This window comes from Microcaecilia unicolor, chromosome 11 (genome assembly GCF_901765095.1).
Source record: "Microcaecilia unicolor chromosome 11, aMicUni1.1, whole genome shotgun sequence".
NCBI lineage: Eukaryota > Metazoa > Chordata > Amphibia > Gymnophiona > Siphonopidae > Microcaecilia > Microcaecilia unicolor.
In genome coordinates, this window is record NC_044041.1 from 153598135 (window position 1) to 153625392 (window position 27258).

Sequence of the window (27258 nt, forward strand, 5' to 3'; positions counted from 1 at the left end):
GTGCACCACCCCTGCCAGAGAGCCCGAAGACCCAGGCATATTCAGATGCTGTGCCAAATCTGAAGATGTGCTGCCGCCAACTGTTTCCTCTGTGTCCTGCGGGATTCCCAGCTTGCACACACTGCAATGCCCCGATGCCAGCAGGTCCCACAGTGGGAAGGTAAAATTAGTTCTTACCTGATAATTTTCTTTCCATTAGTCCCAACAGATCAATCCAGACACGAGTGGGTTATGTCCATCTACCAGCAGGTGGAGATAGAGAGAACTTCAGAGGTTTACTATATGTGGACATGTGCAGCCATCTTAACTTCAGTATTGTCAATACTAAAGCAGAGGAAGAAGTTCAAACTGAAAGCCCTCTCCTGCCTCTATAAAGCCCATGTAGGCTCCTCCTCCACCAATCCTGCGAGAAGGAAATATCCAAAGCGGGAAACTGTAGCAGACTGATTTCCTCTTGTTCTCCTAGGAAGCAGACAGAACTACTCAATCAAGATCAACCAAGGGCGGGCCGCTGGATTGATCTGTTGAGACTAATGGAAAGAAAATTATCAGGTAAGAACTAATTTTACCTTCCATAGTGTCCCACAGATCAATCCAGAGACGAGTGGGATGTAACAAAGCAGTCCCCAAGTTGGGTGGGAGAACAGCAGCACCAAAAGACAAATTGGCCAGCACTAAGAAGGCTCAACAAGCCAACAACAAGACTCAGTACCCAGAGCATTCTCGAGCCCGTTCCATAGACTGAGAAAGAAAGAGACACACACATGCTCCACCTCAAGAAATCGTAACAAGGCGCATCCTCGCTAGGGGACGAACGTGCCACTCCATACAGAACATCGCATACCCTGTAGAGACGGAGGAAGTCACATTCTCCAGATCCGAACAAGGACCCTCATTCAGAAACGGAGCAAATACTGACGAGCAGCAAGGCTCGAACATCTGGGGAAACCAGACTGACACCCAGAGACAGCGAAACCCGGGACCTCCCACGACAGATTACAGGCCAAACACTGAAAGGAGGCCGACATCCAGTACCCGAGCAAATCCCATCAACCCCCGATGCAGCAAGATTGTCGGCCAGCACCAACCATGACAGCACGTGACAGAACAAAGCTCTACACCCCAAAACAGATCAAGGTGCTATGCCATAAATCAGATCAATGCTCGACTTCCAGAAACGGAGCACGGTGGCACATCCCTAGACAAAGTACGGCCCCACGCCCAGACAAGGAGCATAGCCCCATACCCAGACAAGGAGAAAAGGCCCCACGGCCAGAGACCGAGCAAGGCTGGAAAAGGCTCAATGTCCAGTGATGGAGTGAGGTTCAACAAGGCTCAATGTCCAGAGATGGAGCAAAGCTCGCCAAGCCTCGACGTCCAGAGACAGATTCAACAAGGCTCGATGTCCAGAGATAGAGCAAGGCTTGACATCAAGCAACGGAACAAGTCTTGATCAAGTTTAACGTCCAGAGAACGAGCAAAGCTTGACAACACTCGACGTCCAGAGACGGAGCACATACTACCCAGCTCGACGTCCACAGACAGAGCGAGGCTTGACAAAGCTTGATGTCCAGAGACGGAGAAAGACTCGACAAGGCTCAACGTCGAGCAAGAGAGCAAGACTTGACAAAGTTCAACTTCCAGAGACTGAGCAAGGCTCAACAAGACTTGACGTCCAGAGTTGGAGCAACTATTACCCAGCTCGAAAATGCTTGACGTCCAGAGATGGAGCACGGCTCGAAAAGGCTAGATGTCCAGAGAAGGAGCAAGGCTTGACAAGGCTCAATGTCCCGAGAAGGAGCAAGGCCCGGCAATGCTCGACGCCCATAGACCGAGAAAGGCCTGACCAGCCTCGATGCCCAAAGATGGAGCCAAGCATGAGAAGGCCCGACATCCAGAGACATGACAAGGCTCAATGCTAAGAGACAGGACAAGGGACATCACACACGGTATAATCCTCAATGTCCTGAGACGGATCAAGGCCTGATGTGCAAGAAGCAGAGGCGGAGCAAGACTCGACGCGCAGCAGCAGAGCGACACTCGATGCACAAAGCCGGAGCGAGGCTCGCTGCGTAGAAATGGGGAAGGCTCAAAGCAGAAAGACAGGGTCCGCCTCGCTGCACAAAGATAAATCCAGGCCCAAGTCCCCAACCACAGAGATAGAAGAAGGTTCAATACCCCAAGAGCCTGGGGCAGTCTAGCTGACCAGCAACAGAGCAGGGCAAGGCACCAGCCTGAGCCAGTTTCGGCATACCAAAACTAAAAGGGAGGCCAACTGTTATAAACGGAAAACGCCTCGACGGACAGAGCCAGAGCAATGCCTCAACAGTCCAAGATGGAGAAAGTCTCAATCAGCATAGAAGGAGCAGGCTCCATACAGGATAAGACTCAGCATTCCAGAAGCACGGAGATGGAGCAGATCAGCGTACAGAGAAGGAGCAGGGCTGGACGTACAGCGACAGAGCAAGGCTCGACGCACAGAGGCAGAGCAAGGCTCAATGCCCTGAAATGGAGCAAGCTTCGACACCTGAGGGTGGAGAAAAGCTCGATGCACGGAGGCAGAGCACGGCTGGAAGCACTGAAACAGGGCTAAGCTCGATGCCCAGACGGAGCAAGGCTCGACACTGGAGATGAAGTAAGGCTAGAAGCACATCTCATGCCCGGCATAGGAAACACAACACCCATCACAAGGGAACCTGCCCTGAACTGAGGCCGGGGAACCATGCCCACCAAGACAGGGGTACAAGGAGCCCCCAAGTCAAAAATGCCACCTCGACGCCTGTCCCAGTTCCCCAGGAGGAACAGCAGGAAACCAAAAAAAGGATTGGGCTGCACTGGCTCTGCAAGGTGAGCCTGGTTCCAACTCCCAGACAAGAAAAAGAGCTGACCAGCAAGTGAAGCCTCATCTACTGTGAAGAAAGCACCACTGCTATGGAAGATAAAGAACCCAGTCCACCAGCGTATGAGCTACCTGAAACCTGGGTTCCGCACTCCGCCCAAGAGCCAGCCAGAAGACAGCCCAGCTGAGCTGGCAAGACGACACTCGCCACAGCTCATAGCCTACCCTGCAATGCCCACGTATCAACCAGCCAAAACAAAATAACAGGCAGGTGCCATCAAAGCAGAGGGCTACCCAAGCTGGAGACCCCCAGGCAGGAGAAGCGAGAGAAAGGAAGGTCAACAGTGCAAGCATGCCAGAAACAGCATCCGCCCCAGCCAAGCCCAGGAGACAGGGAGAAAGAGTCCCCTACAGGAAAAGGTGTTCCCTGAAAGAACTCTATGAGAAAAAAGGGAAGGCCTGGAGGTTAATCTAGGGAACCAAGACTCCTTGCAGAAGAGTCCAAAAACACCAAAGCCCCGAGGCAGGGCCCAGTCACAAACAGCGTGCCCTCAGAACACCTCCAGCATGCACACCCCGCTAACTCTCCCAGGTTCTACAGGCACCCATAGGAGCCAGGGTGGGAAAGTTCTAAGAGAGGGAAGCCCCTGAGGGCTGCCAGAGGAAAATACAGAGCCGAATTCCTGCAGCTCCAGCCATATTCCCAGAGTACTGCATGACACGGATCCTGGAGGGAACCCTAGAGCCCAGTGCTGCAACTCCCGAGAGGGCACCAGCAAGGAAGCGGACAGGGAGAATAGGGCGGCTGAAGCCAAGAAGAGCTGAACACAAAAGAGAAGAGCCGCCACCGCCCCCTCGGGGCGCAGGGTTTTTTTTTTTTTTTTTTTAACTTGCGACATCAAAGTAAAGGGAGCCGAAAGGCTTCGCACGGTGGTCCGGGCAAAAATGGGACCCTAGAAGTCAGCATCTCAGTAAGACAACACTAAAGCAGCGAGGAAAAATCCAAAATAACCCCGCCCCCCCCCCCAGCTAGCCCTAGCCGACAGTCCTGAACGGTATCCCGTTGCAAAACCGAAAGGCTCCCGGGCCTCATATCCTTCAGACTGACGCGGGTGGGGCACTGAAGAAGCTCGGAGGGAGCCCAGCAGCAACGTGAAGTGCCTAATGCCCTGCGTTAGGAGCTGTCCAAGATGGCGGATGGAGCGTGTGAGAAAGCCCGCCAAAACAAAACCACTGCCACCGGACCCGGAGAGAAAACGCAAGAAGGCACTCCATATCACAGCAGCAGCAGCACAAACCGAGGCTGTCGGAAAGTGAGAGAGAGTAAACAGCGCAGAACTAATCACCCAGGCAGTGGCAGCAGACTAAGAACCAGACAGTTCCAGCAGAGAGACAAATCATTATAACAACCTTACCAACCTCAGCAATGAAGGGGACTGAAGAGACCAGTCTTATAGTGTCAGCAGAGAAAATCTCACTGAAGCGGTGCTCCTTTTTTTTTTTTTTTTTTTTTTTAAAAGAGGCAGAAGAAAGCAGAACCATAAGAAAGCCCAGGCCCACAAGTACATAAGTACATAAGCATCGCCGTGCTGGGACAGACCAAGGGTCCATCGAGCCCAGCACCCTGTCACCGACAGCGGCCAAAAGAACAAGCAAGAAGCCCACAAAGGTGGGAAATGAGAGGGGGGAGGGACCTGGCCCCATCAGGTGTACCCCAACTGACCGGCAAAGCCATGCCAAGCCCCCAGCTCAACTAAACCTGCTGGAACAGGTTAGGAGCAAACACTGCACCAGAGCTGAAAAGATGTCCATCCACCTGCTGAGATAGAGAGAAACCTGAAGTTAAGATGGCTGCACATTTATTTATTTAGATTTTGCTCACACCTTTTTCAGTAGTAGCTCAAGGTGCGTTACATTCAGGTACTCTGGATAATTCTCTGTCCCAGGAGGGCTCACAATCTAAGTTTGTACCTGAGGCAATGGAGGGTTAAGTGACTTGCCCAAGATCACAAGGATCAGCAGTGGGATTTGAACCAGCCACCGCTGGACTGCAAAAGACCAGTGCTCTAACCACTAGGCCACTCCTCCAATCCTGTCCACATATAGTAAGCCTCTGAAGTTCTCTCTATCTCCACCTGCTGGTAGAGGGACGTAACCCACTCGTCTCTGGATTCATCTGTGGGATGCTAACTGCCTCCGAGGGAGTCACCATTCACCCCGACTGTCACAAGCACAGCGTGTCCCAAGCAGTCAGTCAGGATCCCTGCCCTGCACCATGAAGAACTCGCAGGCCTCTAAGTGATTCTGAACAAAAACTTTAGATGGCCTCACCATGCTAGCTGGTCCCCCCAAGCTTAGTGTCTCCAGACGTTTTACCAAAGATGAGAAAGGCTCAGGACTGATACTCTGTTCCACACTCTCCAGCAAACCTCTTTCCTTAAAAAAAAAAAAAAAAAAAAATAGTTGTTCTGCTGGAAAAGAAGAGCTCCACAGGAAATGGGAGGGAGGGAGGGAAGAGGTACATTCACCAGCACCACAGACCTTCAGATATGAATCTGCAGACTTAAGCCACCCACAATGCTCAACTGGGGACCAGTTGATGAACTGGACCAGGAGCAAAGCACTCAGAACCAGAGGCTGAAAACTGTGTGTCCATCCACCTGCTGAGAATAGAATTGTGGGAAGCTACTAATGGAAACACTCAAAAATGTTCCCATTTTAAGATGGAGCAGATGTCTTCTGCACTCCTTCAGCTTTTCCTATAGGCCCTGTGTCTTATGCCCCGTTACTCACCGTAATGGCTTACGCTCAATGCACACTCTTTCATAGATATCTTTAAGGAAAGATGGTGGGCTCTCCTGCACCATGTGATGCACCCTCAATCGTGATTTCAGATACTCCAAGAAGCGTTTCAGAAACCCCATGAAGTGCTCTGCCATCCGAATGTTCCCTGGCACAGCCTCTGTACAGAGAAAGAGAGATTGAAAACTCAGGGGTTTCAGCTCTTCTGTTCATGGAGATCAGCAAGAGGAGGGAAAGTAAGAAGATGGGGCTGGTAGGGAGGGACGCACGTAGGGAGGGAAGCAGGCAGGCACGCACTAAGAACACATATATTCTGAAAACTAGACTCATTTGCACACCCTGAACTCCATGAACCAGACCTGGACCCTCTCCCACCTTGAAGAATTTCATCAGGCAATACAGGATTGGCCAAGTAGACATCTGTTTCCCTGGCAACATTAGCTTCCCTCAGACCTTCCACCAATTGCCTATATTCTTCCTTCAGTCTCTGTGAATCTGTCTCCTTGATCCTGGAAGTCAACAGTGATAAAATGTAGGAGCAGCCTTGTTAGCAAGAGTTGTGGATAACATAGCATGCACACCAGATCCCAATGGCCTGTATTGACTAAATCAGCAGCAAGAACCAATGAGTTAGTGTGCTGTGGTGTCATATGCAACACTTGGTGTACTAAAGTGTGATGTATTTTCAGACCTGGAGCAGAGATGCCTACACAGTTCCTGATGACCTCTGATCAGCTGGGGCAGTGATTCAGAAAAAAACCATAGACAGTATCTGCAAGGCACTGACCTATGTATGGTCTTCTGAAGTGTCTCCACATTATCCTGACAGCGGTCCAAAGTGCGCCGTGTAATGTTTACACTCATGGAGTCAATGCAGACATTGTCTACAAGGAAATGGTGAGGGTGGGAACAATGATCAGAGCAACACAAAAAGAGATCATCTACTACTTCAATACAACTTCTTTCAATAAATTCCTACTAGACAGCTATATCGAATGTTAACCAATGAATATTCCCCTTATTATACCTTTCAACTATGTTCTGTAATTTCACAGTTTTCATCTAATATGTTATCATTCACCACTTTGTACTGTTTTTTTTTTACTCATGTAAGACACATAGAACTGAATAACTGAATTTGGATATTGTGGGATACAAGTATCAAATAAATAAACAAACATCCTAACAGCAGTGGCAACATCACACAGCCTTGGATCAGTATAAACTAGTAATGTCTGCAACAGTAGCAGCACCACTACAGTGATGGCCTTGGATCAAACAGAAATGCAACACCAAACAGCTGATTTCAACTTGCAGAGATAACTTAGAGGAGTCTTGAACCAACACAAAATCTTATCACAGGAGCTACAGAAAATATTGGGATTCTCCATAATTTGGTCATGAAATACCAATGCTTCTATTATATGTCATTAGCTTTTACTCCATCCCATCAACACACATACAATTTCACTGCAATTATGCCCTAAGAACAATGATCACAAAATGCACCAAACCTTTAGTAGTCTCTGCTGATGAACCCCTAACCTGCCCTTCACTTAACCATATCAGTTGAAGGGAGACAATACTCACCAATGTTGTGAGCCTCATCGAAGACCACAACAGATTTCCTGGCCAGTTCCTTGGACACCAGGTCAGCAATCTTGGGATCTAGGAGATAGTGGTAGCTGTATACTACAATGTTTGCATGGAGGATCTAGTCAATGAGGAGGGAAAAGTAGTAGTTAAAACACTCAACGCTCGTCTCATCCCTTAGAGACAACAGTGCTCCCCCTTTCAACGCATGGTCTCTTCCTGCTTCCAGGAGCACTAACTCTTGTCAACATTTGAACATTACAAACTATAATATATAAAATACTTTAGGCCCATTCTGTATCTGTCCATTTTCCCTTCCTATTACAATACCATAAATCTGAACGGATTTCCAGCATTATCCCTTGTTCCCCACCATAACCTAAATGCAGATTCTGAATTCTGTGACTCTTTGCCCTCTACACTTCTACTGAGAGACTGTTTTATAGTGATACTAGTAAAAAAAGGCCCGTTTCTGACACAAATGAAACGGGCGCTAGCAAGGTTCACCTCGGAGTGTGTATGTTTGGGAGAGTGTATGTGAGAGTGACTGTGTGTGAGAGAGAGAGAGAGTGAAAGTGTGAGTGTGTGTGTGTGAGAGAGAGTGTGAGTGTGTCTGTGAGAGTGTGTGTGTGAGAATGAGAGTGTGTGCAAGTGTGTATGTGAGACACAGTGTGAGTGTGTGTGTGTGTGTGTGAGAGAGAGAGAGTGTGTGTGAGACACAGATTCTCTGTGAGAGTGAGTGTTTGAGTGACTGTGTGACACATAGAGAGTAAATGTGATACAGTGTGAGACAGAGTGTGTGAGAGTGTGAGTCAGAAAGACATTGTATGTGAGACAGAGAGTGTGTGTGTGACAGAGATACCTCCCTTCCTCTCTCTTTGGTGTCAGGCCTCCCCTCCTCTCTGTCTGAGATTCCAGCCACTGCACCCAAGCAATTGGTGTGCTGGAGGAGGGGGAGAGAGAGAGAGTGTGTGTGTGTGTGGGGGGATATGTTGGGGGGGGGTTCAGCTTGGAAGAAGAGGGGTGCGGGGGGTTCAGGAAGCGCTACCAGATGCGAGTGAGAGAGTGAGTGTGTGTGGGGGGGGGGGGGGGGGGAGAGTTCAGGAAGCAATGCCAGATGACAGAGTGAGTGTGTGTGTGGGGGGGGGGGGGAGGGCAGGGGGTTCAGGAAGCGCTGCCAGATGAGAGAGAGAGTGAGTGTGTGTGTGTGTGTATGGGGTGTCAGGAAGCACTGCCAGATGAGAGACAGAGTGAGTGAGTGAGTGTGTGTGTGTATAGGGTGTGTATAGGGTTTCAGGAAGCGCTGCCAGATGAGAGAGTGTGTGTGTGTTGTGTGGGTATGTTGGGGGGGGGGGGTTCAGGAAGCGGGGCCAAATGAGAGTGAGTAAGTGTGTGTGTGTGGGGGGGGGGTTCAGGAACGTCTGCCAGATAAGTGAGTGTGTGTGGGGGGGGGGGGGGGGCAGGGGTTTCAGGAAGCGCTGCCAGATGAGAGAGAGTGTCTGTGTGTGTGTGTACGGGGTTTCAGGAAGCGCTGGCAGATGAGACAGAGAGAGTGTGTGTGGGGGGGGAGGGGGGTTCAGGAAGCGCTGCCAGATGAGAGTGAGAGAGAGAGTGTGTGTGTGTGTTGGAGGGGTGTGTGGGGGGGGGGGTGTGTGTTGGGGGTTTCAGCTTTGAAGAAGAGGGGTGTGTGGTGCTGCCAGATGAGTGAGTGAGTGAGTGAGTGAGTGTGTTGTATAGTTCAGTTTTGTGGGGGGGGATCCTGCTTTGAAGAAGAACGAAGGACGCGCCTCCTCCACGCGATGCACCCCCCACCCCCCCATCCCACCCATCGTGATGCACTCGCCTGCCGCCATCCCACCCACCGTCTCCATCGCACCCACCGTCGCGTAGTTTTGCTGGTGGGGGACCCAAAATCCCGCCAGCAGAAGTCCTGTGTTGTCTGCTAAGTCTCACTCCAGCGATCTTCGGCGTTGCTAGCCTGTGCAGGCAGGGCTTCTGTGCGTCTGAAGTCCTGCACGTGCAGGACATCAGACGCACAGAACCCTGCCCTGCACAGGCTAGCAACGCCGAAGATCGCTGGAGTGAGACTTAGCAGACAACACAGGACTTCTGCTGGCGGGATTTTGGGTCCCCCACCAGCAAAACTACGCGACGGTGGGTGGCTTGGGGGGGGGGGGTGTTGCACCTCCTGCATTCTGTGTCGGGGCTTCTTTTGAACTGCAGCTTTGGGGGGGCGGCGCGGGGGGGGGGTGTTGGAGGTCCAGCATTCTGTGGGCGGGGCTTCTACTGCAGAGCTTTGTTGGTTGGCTTGGGGGGTGGGTGTTGGACCTCGAACAGTGGGTCTCCGGAGTCATTTGGACCGGAGCTTTGGAGGTGGTTTCCCTCCAGTTTTTTTCAGCGTGTGGGTCGGGAGGTTGGTAGCGTGCGTTTCCTACGCAGGGGGAGGAGTAGGGAAACACGCTCCGTGTGTTTCCCTACTCCTCCACCTGCTTGGCTGCGATCCCTTCCTTTAGTTTACTGTTTTCCGCCCTCGTCATCATGACGTTTGACGCGAGGGCGGGGCACGGGTCTGTGAAGTGGCTTCACCACCATGAATCCACGAACCCTTCAGGGAGTGACTGAGTGACTTCAGAACGTTGTCTTCAGAACGTTGAGGGTGAGTTTTATTATAGTAGATAGTAAATGACAGCACATGAAGACTTGTATGGCCCATCCAGCATGCCCAACCAGGCGGCCAGAGCTGTACCTGCTGCACCATGCAGGTACTGCCTCTATACCCTGTTTAAAGCGTGAGGATCATTTACGTTTTGCTTTGATTCCATCCTCTATCTATATAGAAATCCTGTGTGTATCCTACACTGTTTGAATTCAGTCACTGCTTTTGTCCCTATCACCGCCCCCTGGAGGATATTCAGGCATCCACCACCCTTCTCTGTGAAAAAGTATTTCCTGATGTTACTTCTAAGTCTACCACCCTGCAACCAATTCATGTCCTCTAGTTCTATCGTTTCCCCATTTTAAGAGAGCTGTGTGTCTATTAATGCCTACTACTGAAAAAGGTGTCAGCAAATCCAAAATAAACCTGTATCTCCCCTGTCCCTTCTTTCTTCTAGGGTTCACATGTTCAGGTCTTCCAAGTCTCTTCTCATGTGTCTTTTGGCACAAACCCCGTATCAGTTTTGTCACCTTCCTCTGAACTGCATCAAATCTGTATGTCCGTAGCAAGATACAGCCTTCAAACATGACCACAATAATCCAAGTGGAGCCTCACCAATGACCTGTACAGGGGCATTAACACCTCCTTTCTTCTACTGCTTTTGTCTCTCTCTATGCAGCCTAGCAACCTTCTGGCTCTGGTCACCACCTTTTCACTCGCCACTCTTTCTGTGAAGAAATATGTCCTAATGTTGCTCCTCAGTCTATTGTCACCATATCTACATCAACATTCCCCCTTCATGTGTCCTATACAAAGATTATTCTCTATTCCCAGCCTATTCTCTTTTGGACAAAACCCTCCCAGCTCTGCCCACTCAATTCTTGGCTCATGGTTATCTGGAGGCACCATACTGAGTATCTGGCGAGGAAATAAGGACACCAGCCCTTCTGTCGACCATATGCCTTCAGATCATCAAGATTATAGACTCCGGATGGGATGGGCACCTGCCGACCATGAGCATCAAACTCCTGTTAACAATAACATCAAGAGACAAACAATCAGCATCAAGACAAAGGAGATCTGATTTCTGTATTACAGACACTGGCAAAAAGACCCTTCCAGACAGTATCACCACAGTACTGTGAGCAGCAGTGGCACCATATAAAGCGAATGCTACATACCTGTAGAAGGTATTCTCCGAGGACAGCAGGCTGATTGTTCTCACTGATGGGTGACGTCCACGGCAGCCCCCTCCAACCGGAAACTTCACTAGCAAAGGCCTTTGCTAGTCCTCGCGCGCTGATGCGCACCGCACATGCGCGGCCGTCTTCCCGCCCGAACCGGCTCGTGTTCGTCAGTCCCATATGTAGCAAGACAAAGACAAGGGAAGACACAACTCCAAAGGGGAGGCGGGCGGGTATGTGAGAACAATCAGCCTGCTGTCCTCGGAGAATACCTTCTACAGGTATGTAGCATTCGCTTTCTCCGAGGACAAGCAGACTGCTTGTTCTCACTGATGGGTTATCCCTAGCCCCCAGGCTCACTCAAAACAACAAACATGGTCAATTGGGCCTCGCAACGGCGAGGACATAACTGAGATTGACCTAACAATTTATCCAACTAACTGAGAGTGTAGCCTGGAACAGAATAAACATGGGCCTAGGGGGGTGGAGTTGGATTCTAAACCCCGAACAGATTCTGAAGCACTGACTGCCCGAACCGACTGTCACGTCGGGTATCCTGCTGCAGGCAGTAATGAGATGTGAATGTGTGGACAAATGACCACGTCGCAGCTTTGCAGATCTCTTCAATAGTGGCTGACTTCAAGTGGGCCACTGACGCTGCCATGGCTCTAACATTGTGAGCCGTGACATGACCCTCAAGAGCCAGCCCAATCTGGGCGTAAGTGAAGGAAATGCAATCTGCTAGCCAATTGGATATGGTGCGTTTCCCCACAGCCACTCCCCTCCTGTTGGGATCAAAAGAAACAAACATTTGGGCGGACTGTCTGTTGGGCTGTGTCCGCTCCAGATAGAAGGCTATCTATCCAATGTGTGCAGCTGACGTTCAGCAGGGCAGGAATGAGGACGGGGAAAGAATGTTGGCAAGACAATTGACTGGTTCAGATGGAACTCCGACACCACCTTTGGCAAGAACTTAGGGTGAGTGCGGAGGACTACTCTATTATGATGAAATTTGGTATAAGGAGCATGAGCTACTAGGGTTTGAAGCTTACTGACTCTACGAGCTGAAGTTACTGCCACCAAGAAAATGACCTTCCAGGTCAAGTACTTCAGATGGCATGAATTCAGTGGCTCAAAAGGAGGTTTCATCAGCTGGGTGAGAACGACATTGAGATCCCATGACACTGTAGGAGGCTTGACAAAAGCAAACCTCTCATGAAGCGAACAACTAAAGGCTGTCCCGAGATCGGCTTACCTTCCACACGGTAATGGTATGCATTGATTGCGCTAAGGTGAACCCTTACAGAGTTGGTCTTGAGACCAGACTCAGACAAGTGCAGAAGGTATTCAAGCAGGGTCTGTGTAGGACAGGAGCGAGGATCTAAGGCCTTGCTGTCACACCAGACGGCAAACCTCCTCCATAAAAAGAAGTAACTCCTCTTAGCAAGACACGAGAGACACCCTCCGACAGACCCAAAGAGGCAAAGTCTACGCTCTCAACATCCAGGCCGTGAGAGCCAGAGACTGGAGGTTGGGATGCAGAAGCGCCCCTTCGTTCTGTGTGATAAGGGTCAGAAAACACTCCAATCTCCACGGTTCTTCGGAGGACAACTCCAGAAGAAGAGGGAACCAGATCTGACGCGGCCAAAAAGGAGCAATGAGGATCATGGTGCCTCAGTCTTGCTTGAGTTTCAACAAAGTCTTCCCCACCAGAGGTATGGGAGGATAAGCATACAGCAGGCCGTCCCCCCAATCCAGGAGGAAGGCATCCGATACCAGTATGCCGTTGGCCTGAAGTCTGGAACAGAACTGAGGGACCTTGTGGTTGGCTCGAGATGCAAAGAGATCTACCATGGGGGTGCCCCACACCTGGAAGATCTGGCGCACTACTCGGGAATTGAGCGACCACTCATGAGGTTGCATAATCCTGCTCAACCTGTCGACCAGACTGTTGTTTACGGCTGCCAGATATGTGGCATGGAGCAACATGCCATAACGGCGAGCCCACAGCCACATGCTGACGGCCTCCTGACACAGGGGGCGAGATCCGGTGCCCCCCTGCTTGTTGATGTAATACATGGCAACCTGGTTGTCTGTCTGAATTTGGATAATTTGGTGGGACAGCAGATCTCTGAAAGCCTTCAGAGCGTTCCAGACCGCTCGTAACTCCAGGAGATTGATCTGCAGATCGCGTTCCTGGAGGGACCAGCTTCCCTGGGTGTGAAGCCCATCGACATGAGCTCCCCACCCCAGGAGAGACGCATCCGTAGTCAGCACTTTTTGTGGCTGAGGAATTTGGAAAGGGCGTCCCAGAGTCAAATTGGACCAAATCGTCCACCAATACAGGGATTTGAGAAAACTCGTGGACAGGTGAATCACGTCTTCTAGATCCCCAGCAGCTTGAAACCACTGGGAAGCTAGGGTCCATTGAGCAGATCGCATGTGAAGACGAGCCATGGGAGTTACATGAACTGTGGAGGCCATGTGGCCAAGCAATCTCAACATCTGCCGAGCTGTGATCTGCTGGGACGCTTGTACCCGGGAGACGAGGGACAACAGATTGTTGGCCCTTGTCTCCGAAGATAGGCACGAGCCGTCCGAGAATCCAGCAGAGCTCCTATGAATTCGAGTCTCTGTACTGGGAGAAGATGGGACTTTGGATAATTTATCACAAACCCCAGTAGCTCCAGGAGTCGAATAGTCATCTGCATGGACTGTAGAGCTCCTGCCTCGGATGTGTTCTTCACCAGCCAATCATCGAGATAAGGGAACACATGCACTCCCAGCCTGCGAAGCGCTGCTGCTACTACAGCTAGACACTTCGTGAACACCCTGGGCGCAGAGGCGAGCCCAAAGGGTAGCACACAGTACTGGAAGTGACGTGTGCCCAGCTGAAATCGCAGATACTGCCTGTGAGCTGGCAATATCGGGATGTGCGTGTAGGCGTCCTTCACGTCCAGAGAGCATAGCCAATCGTTTTCCTGAATCATGGGAAGAAGGGTGCCCAGGGAAAGCATCCTGAACTTTTCTTTGACCAGATATTTGTTCAGGGCCCTTAGGTCTAGGATGGGATGCATCCCCCCTGTTTTCTTTTCCACAAGGAAGTACCTGGAATAGAATCCCAGCCCTTCTTGCCCGGATGGCACGGGCTTGACCGCATTGGCGCTGAGAAGGGCGGAGAGTTCCTCTGCAAGTACCTGCTTGTGCTGGAAGCTGTAGGACTGAGCTCCCGGTGGGCAATTTGGAGGCTTTGATGCCAAATTGAGGGTGTATCCTTGCCGGGCTATTTGAAGAACCCAACGGTCGGAGGTTACAAGAGGCCACCTTTGGTGAAAAACTTTCAACCTCCCCCCGACCGGCAGATTGCCCGGCATGGACACGTTGATGTTGGCTATGCTCTGCTGGAGCCAGTCAAAAGCTCGCCCCCTGCTTTTGCTGGGGAGCCGAGGGGCCTTGCTGAGGCGCACGCTGCTGACGAGAGCGAGCGCGCTGGGGCTTAGCCTGGGCCGCAGGCTGTCGAGAGGGAGGATTGTACCTACGCTTACCAGAAAAGTAGGGAACAGTCCTCCTTCCCCCATAAAAACGTCTACCTGTGGAGGTAGATGCTGAAGGCTGCCGGCAGGAGAATTTGTCGAAAGCGTTATCCCGCTGGTGGAGCTGTTCTACCACCTGTTCGACTTTTTCTCCAAAAATGTTGTCCGCTCGGCAAGGGGAGTCCGCAATCCGCTGCTGGATCCTATTCTCCAGGTCAGAGGCACGCAGCCATGAGAGTCTGCGCATCACCACACCTTGAGCAGCGGCCCTGGACGCAACATCAAAGGTATCATATACCCCTCTGGCCAGGAATTTTCTGCACGCCTTCAGCTGCCTGACCACCTCCTGAAATGGCTTGGCTTGCTCAGGAGGGAGCTTGTCCACCAAGCCCGCCAACTTCCGCACATTGTTCCGCATATGGATGCTCCTGTAGAGCTGGTAGGACTGAATCTTGGCCACGAGCATAGAGGAATGATAGGCCTTCCTCCCAAAGGAGTCTAAGGTTCTGGAGTCTTTGCCTGGGGGCGCCGAAGCATGCTCTCTAGAACTCTTAGCCTTCTTTAGGGCCAGATCCACCACACCAGAGTCATGAGGCAACTGAGTGCGCATCAGCTCTGGGTCCCCATGGATCCGATACTGGGATTCGATCTTCTTGGGAATGTGGGGATTAGTTAGTGGCTTGGTCCAGTTCGCCAGCAATGTCTTTTTTAGGACATGATGCATGGGTACTATGGACGCTTCCTTAGGTGGAGGATAGTACAAGAGCTCAAACATTTCAGCCCTGGGTTCATCCTCCACAACCACCAGGAAGGGGATGGCCGTAGACATCTCCCAGACAAAGGCCGCGAAAGACAGACTCTCGGGAGGAGAAAGCTGCCTTTCAGGGGAGGGAGTGGGATCAGAAGGAAGGTCATCAGACTCCTCGTCAGAGAAATATCTGATGTCCTCCTCCTCCTCCCACGAGGCCTAACCATCGGTGTCAGACACAAATTCACGAACCTGCGTCTGAAGCCGTGCCCGACTCGACTCCGTGGAAACACGGCTACGGTAGGAGCGTCGAGAGGTGGACTCCCTCGCCAGCATCGGCGAAGCTCCCTCCGCCGACGTCGTCGGGGAGTCCGCTTGGGAGGCGGCCGTAGCCGGTACCGCAAGGGGCCAGCCGGCGCCTCACTCGACGGTACCAGTGGCACAAGCACCCCCGGTACCGGAGGGGAAGGGCGCAACAGCTCTCCCAGAATCTCTGGAAGAACGGCCCGGAGACTCTCGTGCAGAGCGGCTGTGGAGAAAGACTGAGAAGCCGATGCAGGCGTCGCTGTCAGAGGCTGTTCCGGGCTGTCCAAGGGGGAGCGCATCAACACCTCCTGAACAGAGGGTGAGTGGTCCTCCTGGTGCCGATGCCTACTGGGTGCCGACTGCCTCGGCGACCCAGAGCTCTCGGTACCGAGACGGGAAGGAGACCGGTGACGATGCTTCTTAGACTTCTTCAAGCGAAGCATGTCACCGGAGCTTCCCGGTACCGACGAGGAGGACGTAGAATCCAGCCGTCGCTTCCTCAGGGCCGAGGCCGAAGAAGGTTGATCTCGGGGGGGGGGGGGGGGGGGGGGGCTGTACTGCAGGAGCCTCAGGGCAAGGGGAGATCCACCCGAAGGCTCCGCCACCAGCAGGGGAATGGACAGCCCTCACCTGCACTCCAGACAAAGCACCACCGTCCGACGACATCAGCAACAGCGGAGGTCCCGGTACCACCGACGTCGACGCAGCCTTTCGATACCTCGGTACCGACGATGCCGAAGGTAGGGACCTCAATGCAGTCGATGCCGAGGTCGAAGACTTCGATGCTGTCGACGTCGATGCACTTGATGCCCGTGCTGTTGTCGTCGAAGAGCCCGAGAACAACACATTCCACTGGGCCAATCTCGCTACCTGAGTCCTCTTTTTTAAAAGAGCACAAAGACTGCAGGCCTGCGGACGGTGCCCAGCCCCCAGACACTGAAGACACGAAGCGTGCCTATCAGTGAGCGAGATTACCTGGGCGCACTGGGTGCACTTCCTGAAGCCGCTGGAAGACTTCAATGACATGGGCGGAAAAATCACGCCGGCGAAATCAAAATTCGCGATGATGACGAAGGGCACCAAAAAGAAGGGAGAAAAACCCGAATCGAGGCCAAAAAGGCCGGTCCCGAAAGCGAAAGGAAACTTACTCGGGAAAAAGCTGGAAATACGGGAAAAGGGTAAAGACCGATCGGTCTTTTTTTTTTTTTTTTTAGCGAAAATCGCGAAGACGCGCGAGGGTCAACTTGAGGGGCACGAAACGGCAGTAAAACACGACCATCCTGAGCGCGGACAAAAGAAGACTGACGAACACGAGCCGGTTCGGGCGGGAAGACGGCCACGCATGCGCGGTGCGCATCGGCGCGCGAGGACTAGCAAAAGCCTTTGCTAGTGAAGTTTCCGGTTGGAGGGGGCTGCCGTGGACGTCACCCATCAGTGAGAACAAGCAGCCTGCTTATCCTCGGAGAACACACGCTACAACAGAGCTTGGCAGCTGGAGCTATATGGTAGTGCCACCTTGAAAATCGGTGTGAAAGTCATTTTGATTGAAGATCCACCTATCCCTCCCCCATATCCCAGGACATTCATCGAACCAAGGCACTGACAACACTAGAGATGAAGGTGCCACATGAAGCAACAGCTAAGCTGCACTGTTGGGTAGCAACAGCTAAGCTGCACTGTTGGGTAGCACCAGATATTCCTTTCCTGATTTTGCAATCATCAACTAGTTTCCAGTTGCTCCTAGCTGCAGCAAGAAGAACTGTGTCTAAGAATTTAACCTGGACAGGACACAGGGAAACCACCGTAGTACAAAAGTGGAGGAGTAGCCTAGTGGTTAGTGCAGCGGACTGGGTTCGATTCCCACTGCAGCTCCTTTTGACTCTGGGCAAATCACTTAAACCTCTATTGCCTCAGGTACAAATAAGTACCTGTATATACTATGTAAACCACTTTGAATGTAGTTGCAAAGACCACAGAAAGGCAGTATATCAAGTCCTATTCCCTTTCCCCTTTAAGTTTGGCCTTGGATACAGTAGCACCTATGAGAGAGATTAGTTTGAGAAGAGGATATAAGGCTTGCCCTTGGAGGACTAAAGCAATGTTGCAGGTGAGATGTGAGCTAAGAGGAAATCATATGATACTGATGATTTTGAGAGACAAGATTTACAAAGACTAGGGGACACTCGAGAAAGTTACATGGAAATACTTTTAAAACAAATAGGAGGAAATATTTTTTCACTCAACGAATAGTTAAGCTCTGGAACTCTTTGCCGGAGGATGTAGTAACAGTGGTTAGTATATCTGGGTTTAAAAAAGGTTTGGACAAATTCCTGGAGGAAAAGTCCATAGTCTGCTATTGAGACAGACATGGGGAATCAACTGCTTGCACAGGGATTAGTAGTATGTAATGTTGCTGCTAATTGGGTTTCTGCCAAGTACTTGTGACCTGGCTTGGCCACTGTTTGGAAAACAGGATACTGGGCTTGATGGACCACTGGTCTGACCCAATATGGCTACTCTTATGTTCTTATGCCATTGGCCCTTTAGGAACCTACACTCTAAAGTATTTGAAAGGTCAAATGGATGGCCAGTAGTTAATCTCATGTGCCACAAGGCAACTAGCCCATTCACAGTTAATGTTTCTGAACATTGAAATGAAAGTGCTGTGCAACAAACAGGGCTGACTCAAGAACCAAATGCACAGCACACTTGCCATTCATTCCATACACATCTAAAAGGGAAGAAAACCATGGGAGTGTATAATGCGCACACCTCAAAGAAGCAGCAGATCTGCACACCATGATCCTGGAGTTGCTGGGCCCTGACGTATGATGCTGTAAGACTGTGGCACTTCCCATCCACCTCCTTCCCAAAGCGCAGACTGCTCACCTATGTCAAAACAAACTTGTGATAATTGATGAAGTAATAGCAACACAATGGCGGTGTGCATGTTTGTGCGTGTCAAGGTTAAACTCTCTCCTCTACAACCACCTACATTTCTCGCATCCCACTATTACTTCATGCTCACCTCAGGGTGAATACAGAGGTTTTTCCTGGAGCTTAAGGCCAGACCCAAGAAATGCAACTTCTCTCCCATCTCCTTCTCATAAAATTCCAGCAGCTTCCGAAGTTCCTCAATCACCTTGCAAGAAATGAGATATATTTCAGTTCAGATATCAGAGCAGTGGCTTAGAGTACAGTCTTAATGCACACACACACACACACACATATATACTGAAACAGAATATTATTAATTTGCATTTATTTTTTTTTTAATTTATACACTTTTTATTAGTCAATCAGTTTAACAACAGTCTGGAGCCTCAGACTCCCACAACATTCCAAATTACAAATATTCAAACATTTTCCACAAACCATTTTTCTCCCCTTCCTCCTGCCACCCGCCTCCCATCCCCCCACCCTCTTCCCATTCCCCCCTCTCCCCCCTCCACTTCTTCCCCCCCACCCCCTTTTTATTCTTTGGTTTATCCAACCCTCTTCATTAAATTTCCCCGACCAAAATAATCTCCAGATGTATCCATTCCTCTGCATTGGGATTGAAGCGCCCCTTGCGTCTATCTGTCATCTTTTCCATAGCAGCTACCATCCTAAGTTTCTCTACCCATTCTTTCCCTGTGGGTCCCCTTGTTTGTTTCCATGTTAATGCCACTATTGTTGTTGCTGCAGCCAAACCCATACACTTAATTCTACATTGCCACTTCTTCCCCCCTCTATTTCCCCAACCCAAGAGACACCACTTTGGTTCACTAGGAAACAAAATACCCAACGCCTTGGTTAATGAGTTTGTTACGTCTTTCCAGAACACCTGCAGAACTGGGCATTCCCACCATATATGAAAATAGGTTCCCTTCCCCTTCTCACATCTCCAACAGGTGTCTGAGGCACTTGGAATCATTGCCTTTACTTTATCTGGCGTATAATACCATCTACTCAGTATCTTATATGCATTTTCTTTGATAAGAACACATATGGAGGCTCTCTTAACTTCCATACATATTTTCCGCCAGTCAGCTTCTGTGAGTTCAGTATCTAGGTCCCGTTCCCAAGCATGCATAAACGATAATTTTTCAAAGTCTCGTCCCCTAATGAAATCATAAAGTTTAGTAATCCCTTTCCCCCTCAGGTCTATGTCCCCCACAAGTTTTCAAACTTTTCACTTTTAATAGGGCCGTCTTTCATCCCCTTCTCTTTTACAATATAATCTTTCACCTGAAGGTATGCATACATGTCCATCTCAGACAGGTCATATTCCCTTCTGAGATCTTCAACATTTTTGATTGAACCATTGTCCAGGAAATCCCCAAAACGAATCAATCCCTTTTGGAACCATGTGGAAAACACCCTGCATTGCCTCCCTCCTGGAAACCTGGGTTCCTGGATAATCCAAGCATAAGTAGATCTATTCTGGGTTCCACGTGACCTCTTCTTAAGTATTCCCCAAAGCGTGAGTAAATGAGAAACAAAAGGATTTAGTGACATCTTCTTGTAGTTAACTTCTGGAGTAGAGCCCCACAGGAAAGCATCCAGCCGCCCCCCCTGAACAAAAATCTGTTCCAACCTGGTTATAGGTGACAGATCCACCTTACTCCACACCCCAATCTGTTTCAGCTGTAATTTGCATTTATAATTTGTTTCTTCTTTTTTTTTTAAAGTGACTTACAAATACATTAAAACATAATCTACTTGAAAAGTAACACAGAGTGAAAACTTCCCTCCACCTTCCCTATATCTCAACAGCTACATGCCAGTCCAATTCCACACAAAAACACACATACTGACAAATTTGGTACAATAATCATGTTTTTTACATTTCAAAACACCTTCTTTCTCATGAACTTTCTCTGACACAGAGTTACAGTGTATTGGCACCCAACAGAGAACACCTTATATCTAGTTGCTGTCAATCTAGTTACATCTACAGCCGGTATAAACAGCAAAATTATTCCGTGCAGAGCAAATAGATCTTTAACATACACCAATCACTAAGCACTCTGACAAATACCCAAGGCTGTATCAAGTAGCACCTTAAAGGTTAGTAATATTGCTATGGCTGTACCAAATATTCATATTCGATTAAACCCTGAAGACATTATTCATATTCAGCCGAACAGCGATGTAAATTCAAATACAAATAATCCGGGGCTTTAATGTGCTAAATCCTACTGAAATAAACACTTGACCTCTGATTTCACATTGCTTCTTTTATTATTTATGTTAAAGCTCAATGCCCATTATAAATATTCGGTATTCAGCCAAATAATATTTTTCATTATTTGCATTCAGCCGAATAGTAAAATATGCTATTCGGTACAGCTCTATTACCTTCGGATCTACATCTAGTATCTCCTGGGAGCCAAAGACGACCCTTCAGAAAGCGAAAGCTACATACCTGTAGAAGGTATTCTCCGAGGACAGCAGGCTGATTGTTCTCACTGATGGGTGACGTCCACGGCAGCCCCTTCAATCGGAGATCTTCACTAGCAAAAGCGCTTGCTAGCCCTCGCGTGCGCACGCATACTGCGCATGCGCGACTGTCTTCCCACCCGAACGCACTCCTGTTCGTCAGTCCAGTACATAGCAAAGACAAAGACATGGAAAGACACAACTCCAAAGGGGAGGCGGGGGGGGGGGGGGGGTTGGTGAAAACAATCAGCCTGTTGTCCTCAGAGAATACCTTCTACAGGTATGTAGCTTTTGCTTTCTCCGAGGACAAGCAGGCTGCTTGTTCTCACTGATGGGGTATCCCTAGCCCCCAGGCTTACTCAAAACAATAAACATTGGTCAACTGGGCCTCGCAATGGCGAGGACATAACTGAGATTGACCTAAACTTAACCAACTAACTGAGAGTGCAGCCTGGAACAGAATAAAAATGGGCCTAGGGGGGTGGAATTGGATTCTAAACCCCGAACAGATTCTGTAGCACCGACTGCCCGAACCGACTGTCGCGTCGGGTATCCTGCTGAAGGCAGTAATGAGATGTGAATGTGTGGACAGATGACCACTTCGCAGCCTTGCAAATCTCTTCGATAGTGACTGACTTCAAGTGTGCCACTGACGCTGCCATGGCTCTGACACTATGAGCCGTGACATGACCCTCAAGAGTCAGCCCAGCTTGGGCGTAAGCGAAGGAGATGCAATCTGCTAGCCAATTTGAGATGGTGCGTTTCCCGACAGCCACTCCCCTTCTGTTGGGATCAAAGGAAACAAACATTTGGGCGGACTGTCTGTGGGGCTGTGTCCGCTCCAGATAGAAGGCCAATGCTCGCTTGCAGTCCAATGTGTGCAGTTGACATTCAGCAGGGCGGGTATGCGGACGGGGAAAGAATGTTGGCAAGACAATAGACTGGTTCAGATGGAACTCCGACACCACCTTCGGCAAGAACTTAGGCTGAGTGTGGAGGATTACTCTGTTATGATGAAATTTGGTATAAGGAGCATGAGCTACCAAGGCTTGAAGCTCACTGACCCTGCGTGCTGAAGTAAATGCCACCAAGAAAATGACCTTCCAGGTCAAGTACTTCAGATGGCAGGAATCCAGTGGCTCAAACGGAGGTTTCATCAGCTGGGTGAGAACGACATTGAGATCCCATGACACTGTAGGAGGTTTGATGGGGGGCTTTGACAAAAGCAAGCCTCTCATGAATCTAACAACTAAAGGCTGTCCAGAAATCGGCTTACCTTCCACACGGTAATGGTATGCACTAATAGCACTAAGATGAACCCTTACAGAGTTGGTTTTAAGACCAGACTCCAACAAGTGCAGAAGGTATTCAAGCAGGGTCTGTGTAGGACGCAAACGAGGATCTAGGGCCTTGCTGTCACACCAGACGGCAAACCTCTGCCATAGAAAGAAGTAACTTGTTTTAGTGGAACCTTTCCTGAAAGCAAGCAAGACTCGGAAGACACCCTCTGAGAGACCCAAGGAGGCAAAATCTACGCTCTCAACATCCAAGCAGTGAGAGCCAGGGACTGGAGGTTGGGATGCAGAAACACCCCCTCGTTCTGAGTAATGAGGGTCAGAAAACACTCCAATCTCCATGGTTCTTCGGAGGACAACTCCAGAAGGAGAGGGAACCAGATCTGATGCGGCCAAAAAGGAGCAATCAGGATCACGGTGCCTCGATCTTGCTTGAGTTTCAACAAAGTCTTCCCCACCAAAGGTATGGGAGGATAAGCATACAGGAGGCCCTCTCCCCAATGCAGGAGAAAAGCATCCGACGCTAGTCTGCCGTGGGCCTGAAGTCTGGAACAGAACTGAGGGACTTTGTGATTGGCCCGAGTAGCAAAAAGATCCACCAAGGGGGTGCCCCACGCTTGGAAGATCTGGCGTACCACTCTGGAATTGAGCGACCACTCGTGAGGTTGCATAATCCTGCTCAACCTGTCGGCCAGACTGTTGTTTATGCCTGCCAGATATGTGGCCTGAAGAAACATGACATACCGGCGAGCCCAATGCCACGTTCTGACGGCCTCCTGACACAGAGGGCGAGATCCGGTGCCCCCCTGCTTGTTGATGTAATACATGGCAACCTGATTGTCTGTCTGAATTTGAATAATTTGTTTGGACAGCCGATCCTTGAAAGCCTTTAGAGCGTTCCAGACCGCTCGCAACTCCAGGAGATTGATCTGTAGACCTTGTTCCTGGAGGGACCAACTCCCTTGGGTGTGAAGCCCATCGACATGAGCGCCCCACCCTAGGAGAGACGCATCCATGGTCAGCACTTTTTGTGGCTGAGAAATTTGGAAGGGACGTCCCAGAGTCAGATTGGACCGAATTGTCCACCAATGCAGGGATTGAAGAAAACTTGTAGACAGCCGGACTACATCCTCTAGATCCCCAGTAGCCTGAAACTACTGGGAAGCTAGGGTCCATTGAGCTGATCTCATGTGAAGGCGAGCCATGGGAGTCACATGCACTGTGGAGGCCATATGGCCGAGCAATCTCAACATCTGCCGAGCTGTGATCTGATGAGACGTCCGTACCCAGAAAACGAGAGACAGAAGATTGTCGGCCCTTGCTTCCGGAAGGTAGGCATGAGCCGACTGAGAGTTCAGCAGAACTCCTTTGAATTCGAGTTTCTGAACCGGAAGAAGATGGGACTTTGGATAATTTATCACAAACCCTAGCAGCTCCAGGAGTCGAATAGTCATCTGCATGGACTGTAGAGCTCCTGCCTCAGAGGTGTTCTTCACCAGCCAATCGTCGAGATAAGGGAACACGTGCACTCCCAGTCTGCCTAGAGACGCCGCTATGACAGCCAGGCATTTGGTAAATACCCTAGGCGCAGAGGCGAGACCAAAGGGTAGCACACAGTACTGAAAATGCCGTGTTCCCAGGCGGAATCGAAGATACTGTCTGTGAGCTGGCAGTATCGGGATGCGAGTGTAAGCATCCTTTAAGTCCAGAGAGCATAGCCAATCGTTCGCCTGAATCATGGGAAGAAGGGTGCCCAGGGAGAGCATCCTGAACTTTTCTTGGACCAGATAGCTGTTCAGGGCCCTTAGGTCTAGGATGGGACACATCCCCTCTGTTTTCTTTTCCACAAGGAAGTACCTGGAATAGAATCCCAGCCCTTCTTGCCCCGGTGGCACGGGCTCGACTGCATTGGCGCTAAGAAGGGCGAAGAGTTCCTCTGCAAGTACCTGCTTGTGCTGGAAGCTGTAGGACTGAGCTCCCGGCGGGCAATTTGGAGGCTTTGTGATCAAATTGAGGGAATATCTGAACCGGACTATTTGAAGAACCCACTGGTCGGAGGTTATGAGAGGCCACCTTTGGTGAAAAACTTTTAACCTCCCCCCGACCGGTAGATCGTCCGGCACGGACACTTTGATTTCAGCTATGCTCTACTGGAGCCAGTCAAAAGCCCGTCCCTGGTTTTTGCTGGGGAGCCACAGGGGCCTGCTGGGTCGCACGCTGTTGACGGGAACGAGCGCGTTGGGGTTTTGCCTGGGCAGCAGGCTGGCAAGAGGGAGGATTGTACCTATGCTTACTCGACTAGGGAACAGTCCTCCTTCCCCCATAAAAACGTCTACCAGTTGAGGTAGAAGCTGAAGGCGTCCGGCGGGAGAATTTGTCGAAAGCGGTGTCCCGCTGGTGGAGCTGCTCTACCACCTGTTTGACCTTTTCTCCAAAAATATTATCCCCCCGTCAAGGAGAATCCGCAATCCGCTGCTGAGGCCTATTCTCCAGGTCGGAGGCACGCAGCCATGAGAGTCTGCGCATCACCACACCTTGAGCAGCGGCCCTGGACACGGCATCAAAAGTATCGTAAACACCCCTGGCCAGGTATTTACGACACGCCTTCAGCTGCCTGACCACCTGCTGAAAAGGCTTGGCTTGCTCAGAAGGGAGCTTATCCACCAAGTCCGCCAACTGCCGCACATTATTCCGCTCGTGTAGAGCTGGTAGGATTGGATTTTGGAGATGAGCATAGAAGAATGGTAGGCCTTCCTCCCAAAAGAATCCAAAGTTTTAGAGTCTCTGCCCAGGGGCGCCGAAGCATACTCTCTAGAACTCTTGACCTTCTTAAGGGCCAGATCCACCACTCCAGAGTCGTGAGGCAACTGAGTCCGCATCAACTCTTTGTCCCCATGGATCCGATACTGGGACTCGATCTTCTTGGGAATATGGGGATTAGTTAGCGGCTTCGCCCAGTTCGCCAGCAATGTCATCTTGAAGACATGATGCATGGGTACTGTGGATGATTCCTTAGGTGGCGAAGGATAGTCCAAAAGCTCAAACATTTCAGCCCTTGGCTCATCCTCCGTAACCACAGGGAAGGGAATGGACATAGACATTTCCAAGACAAAGGCCGCGAAATTTAGGCTCTCGGGAGGAGAAAGCTGTCTTTCAGGAGTGGGGTCAGAAGGAAGTCTGTCAGACTCCTCGTCAGAGAAACATCTGATGTCTTCCTCTGCCTCCCACGAGGCCTCACCATCGGTATTGGACACGAGTTCATGAACCTCTGTCCAAAGCCGTGCTCGCCTCGACTCCATGGAAACATGGCCACGATGGGAACGTCGAGAAGAAGACTCCCGTACCGGCGGCGATGAAGCTCCCTCCATCGATGTCGTCAGGGAGTCTGCCTGGGAGGCAGCCGATGCAGGTACCACAAGCGGTACCGGCACTGGAGACCTCACCACGGGCAAGGGGCCAGCTGTCGCCTCACTCAATGGCACCGGCGGCGCAAGCACCCCTGGTACCGGAGGAGAAGGGCGCAACAGCTCCTCCAGGATCCCCGGAAGAATGGCCTGGAGACTCTCGTTCAGAGCGGCTGTCGAGGAAGGCAGGGAGTCCGACACCGGCGACGAGCTCAGAATCTGTCCGGGACGCGGAGGCTGTACCGGGCTGTCCAGAGTAGAGCGCATCGACACCTCCTGAATGGAGGGTGAGCGGTCCTCCCGGCATCGACGCTTAGTGGGTGCCGATTCCCTCGGCGACCCAGAGCTCTCGGTACCACGTCTGGAAGGTGACCGGTGCCGATGCTTCTTCGCCTTCACGCGAAGCATGTCACCGGAACCTCCCGGTACCGAAGAAGAGGACGTCAAATCCAAACGCCTCCTCAGGGCTGGGTCCGAAGAAAGTCGATCCCAGGGGGGGCTGTACCGCAGGAGCCCTCGAGACAGGCGGAGATCTACTCGAGGGCTCACCGCCACCAGCAGGGGAATGGACAGCCCTCACCTGCGCTCCTGAAGAAGAGGCACCCTCCGATGACATCAGTACCAACGATGACTTCGGTACCGCAGACATCGATGCACCGGCCGATGACCTCGATACTGTAGACATTGATACACCGGGCGAGGCCCCGAACAAGGCGTTCCACTGGGCCAATCTCGCTACCTGAGTTCTCTTCTTCAACAGAAGACAGAGATTGCAGGCCTGAGGACGATGCCCAGCCCCCCGACACTGAAGGCACGAAACGTGCCTATCAGTGAGCGCACCAAAAAAGTAGGGAAAAACCCGTACGGGCGGCCAAAAGGGCCGCTTCCAAAAGCGAAAGGAAACTTAACGGGGGAAAAAACTCGAAAATAAGGCTTTTTTTTTTTTTTTTGTAAACTCAAACACGACGGATAAGAAAATCGCAAGACTTCCGAACGGAAGAACGCGGCGAAAGGTCTCCTCAGGGCACAGACAGACCGAAAAAAAACAGCCATCCTGAGCCATGGAAAAAAGAAGACTGACGAACACGAGTGCGTTCGGGCGGGAAGACGGTCACGCATGCGCAGTGTGCGTGTACGCGCGAGGGCTAGCAAGCGCTTTTGCTAGTGAAGATCTCTGCTTGAAGGGGCTGCCATGGACGTCACCCATCAGTGAGAACAAGCAGCCTGCTTGTCCTCGGAGAATAGGGATTACATGTTCCAAATATATGGGAAAAAACAGTGAAAAGACACACACATTTGAAAATGGGCCACATCAGACTTCGGCTTTCAATTACATAAGCCACCCAAACAATGGCCAATGCATTTCTACAGGGAGGCATTTCCAGCTTCTTAAGGATAGAAATTTACATAGAGTGAAACAGATTTGCTCCTTTCAAACCACTTGCTAACTGCTATCTTCCCACAATTGCCTCCA

The 27258-nt window shown here is 50.7% G+C and overlaps 1 protein-coding gene across 4 annotated transcripts in view; it reads right to left on the minus strand.

Moving 5' to 3' along the window:
* The window catches only part of ERCC2 (ERCC excision repair 2, TFIIH core complex helicase subunit), a 455444-nt gene that overhangs the window by 262114 nt on the left and 166072 nt on the right, over positions 1 to 27258 (minus strand). For all 4 annotated transcript variants that reach the window (XM_030217434.1, XM_030217436.1, XM_030217435.1 and 1 more), the window contains exons 5-11: positions 18690 to 18803; positions 18434 to 18550; positions 10802 to 10918; positions 7232 to 7355; positions 6429 to 6525; positions 6017 to 6150; positions 5633 to 5801 (exon numbers count right to left, since the gene is read on the minus strand). In XM_030217434.1, coding sequence (XP_030073294.1) covers positions 5633 to 5801; positions 6017 to 6150; positions 6429 to 6525; positions 7232 to 7355; positions 10802 to 10918; positions 18434 to 18550; positions 18690 to 18803 — 872 coding nt within the window. The remainder of the gene's footprint in view (positions 1 to 5632; positions 5802 to 6016; positions 6151 to 6428; positions 6526 to 7231; positions 7356 to 10801; positions 10919 to 18433; positions 18551 to 18689; positions 18804 to 27258) is intronic.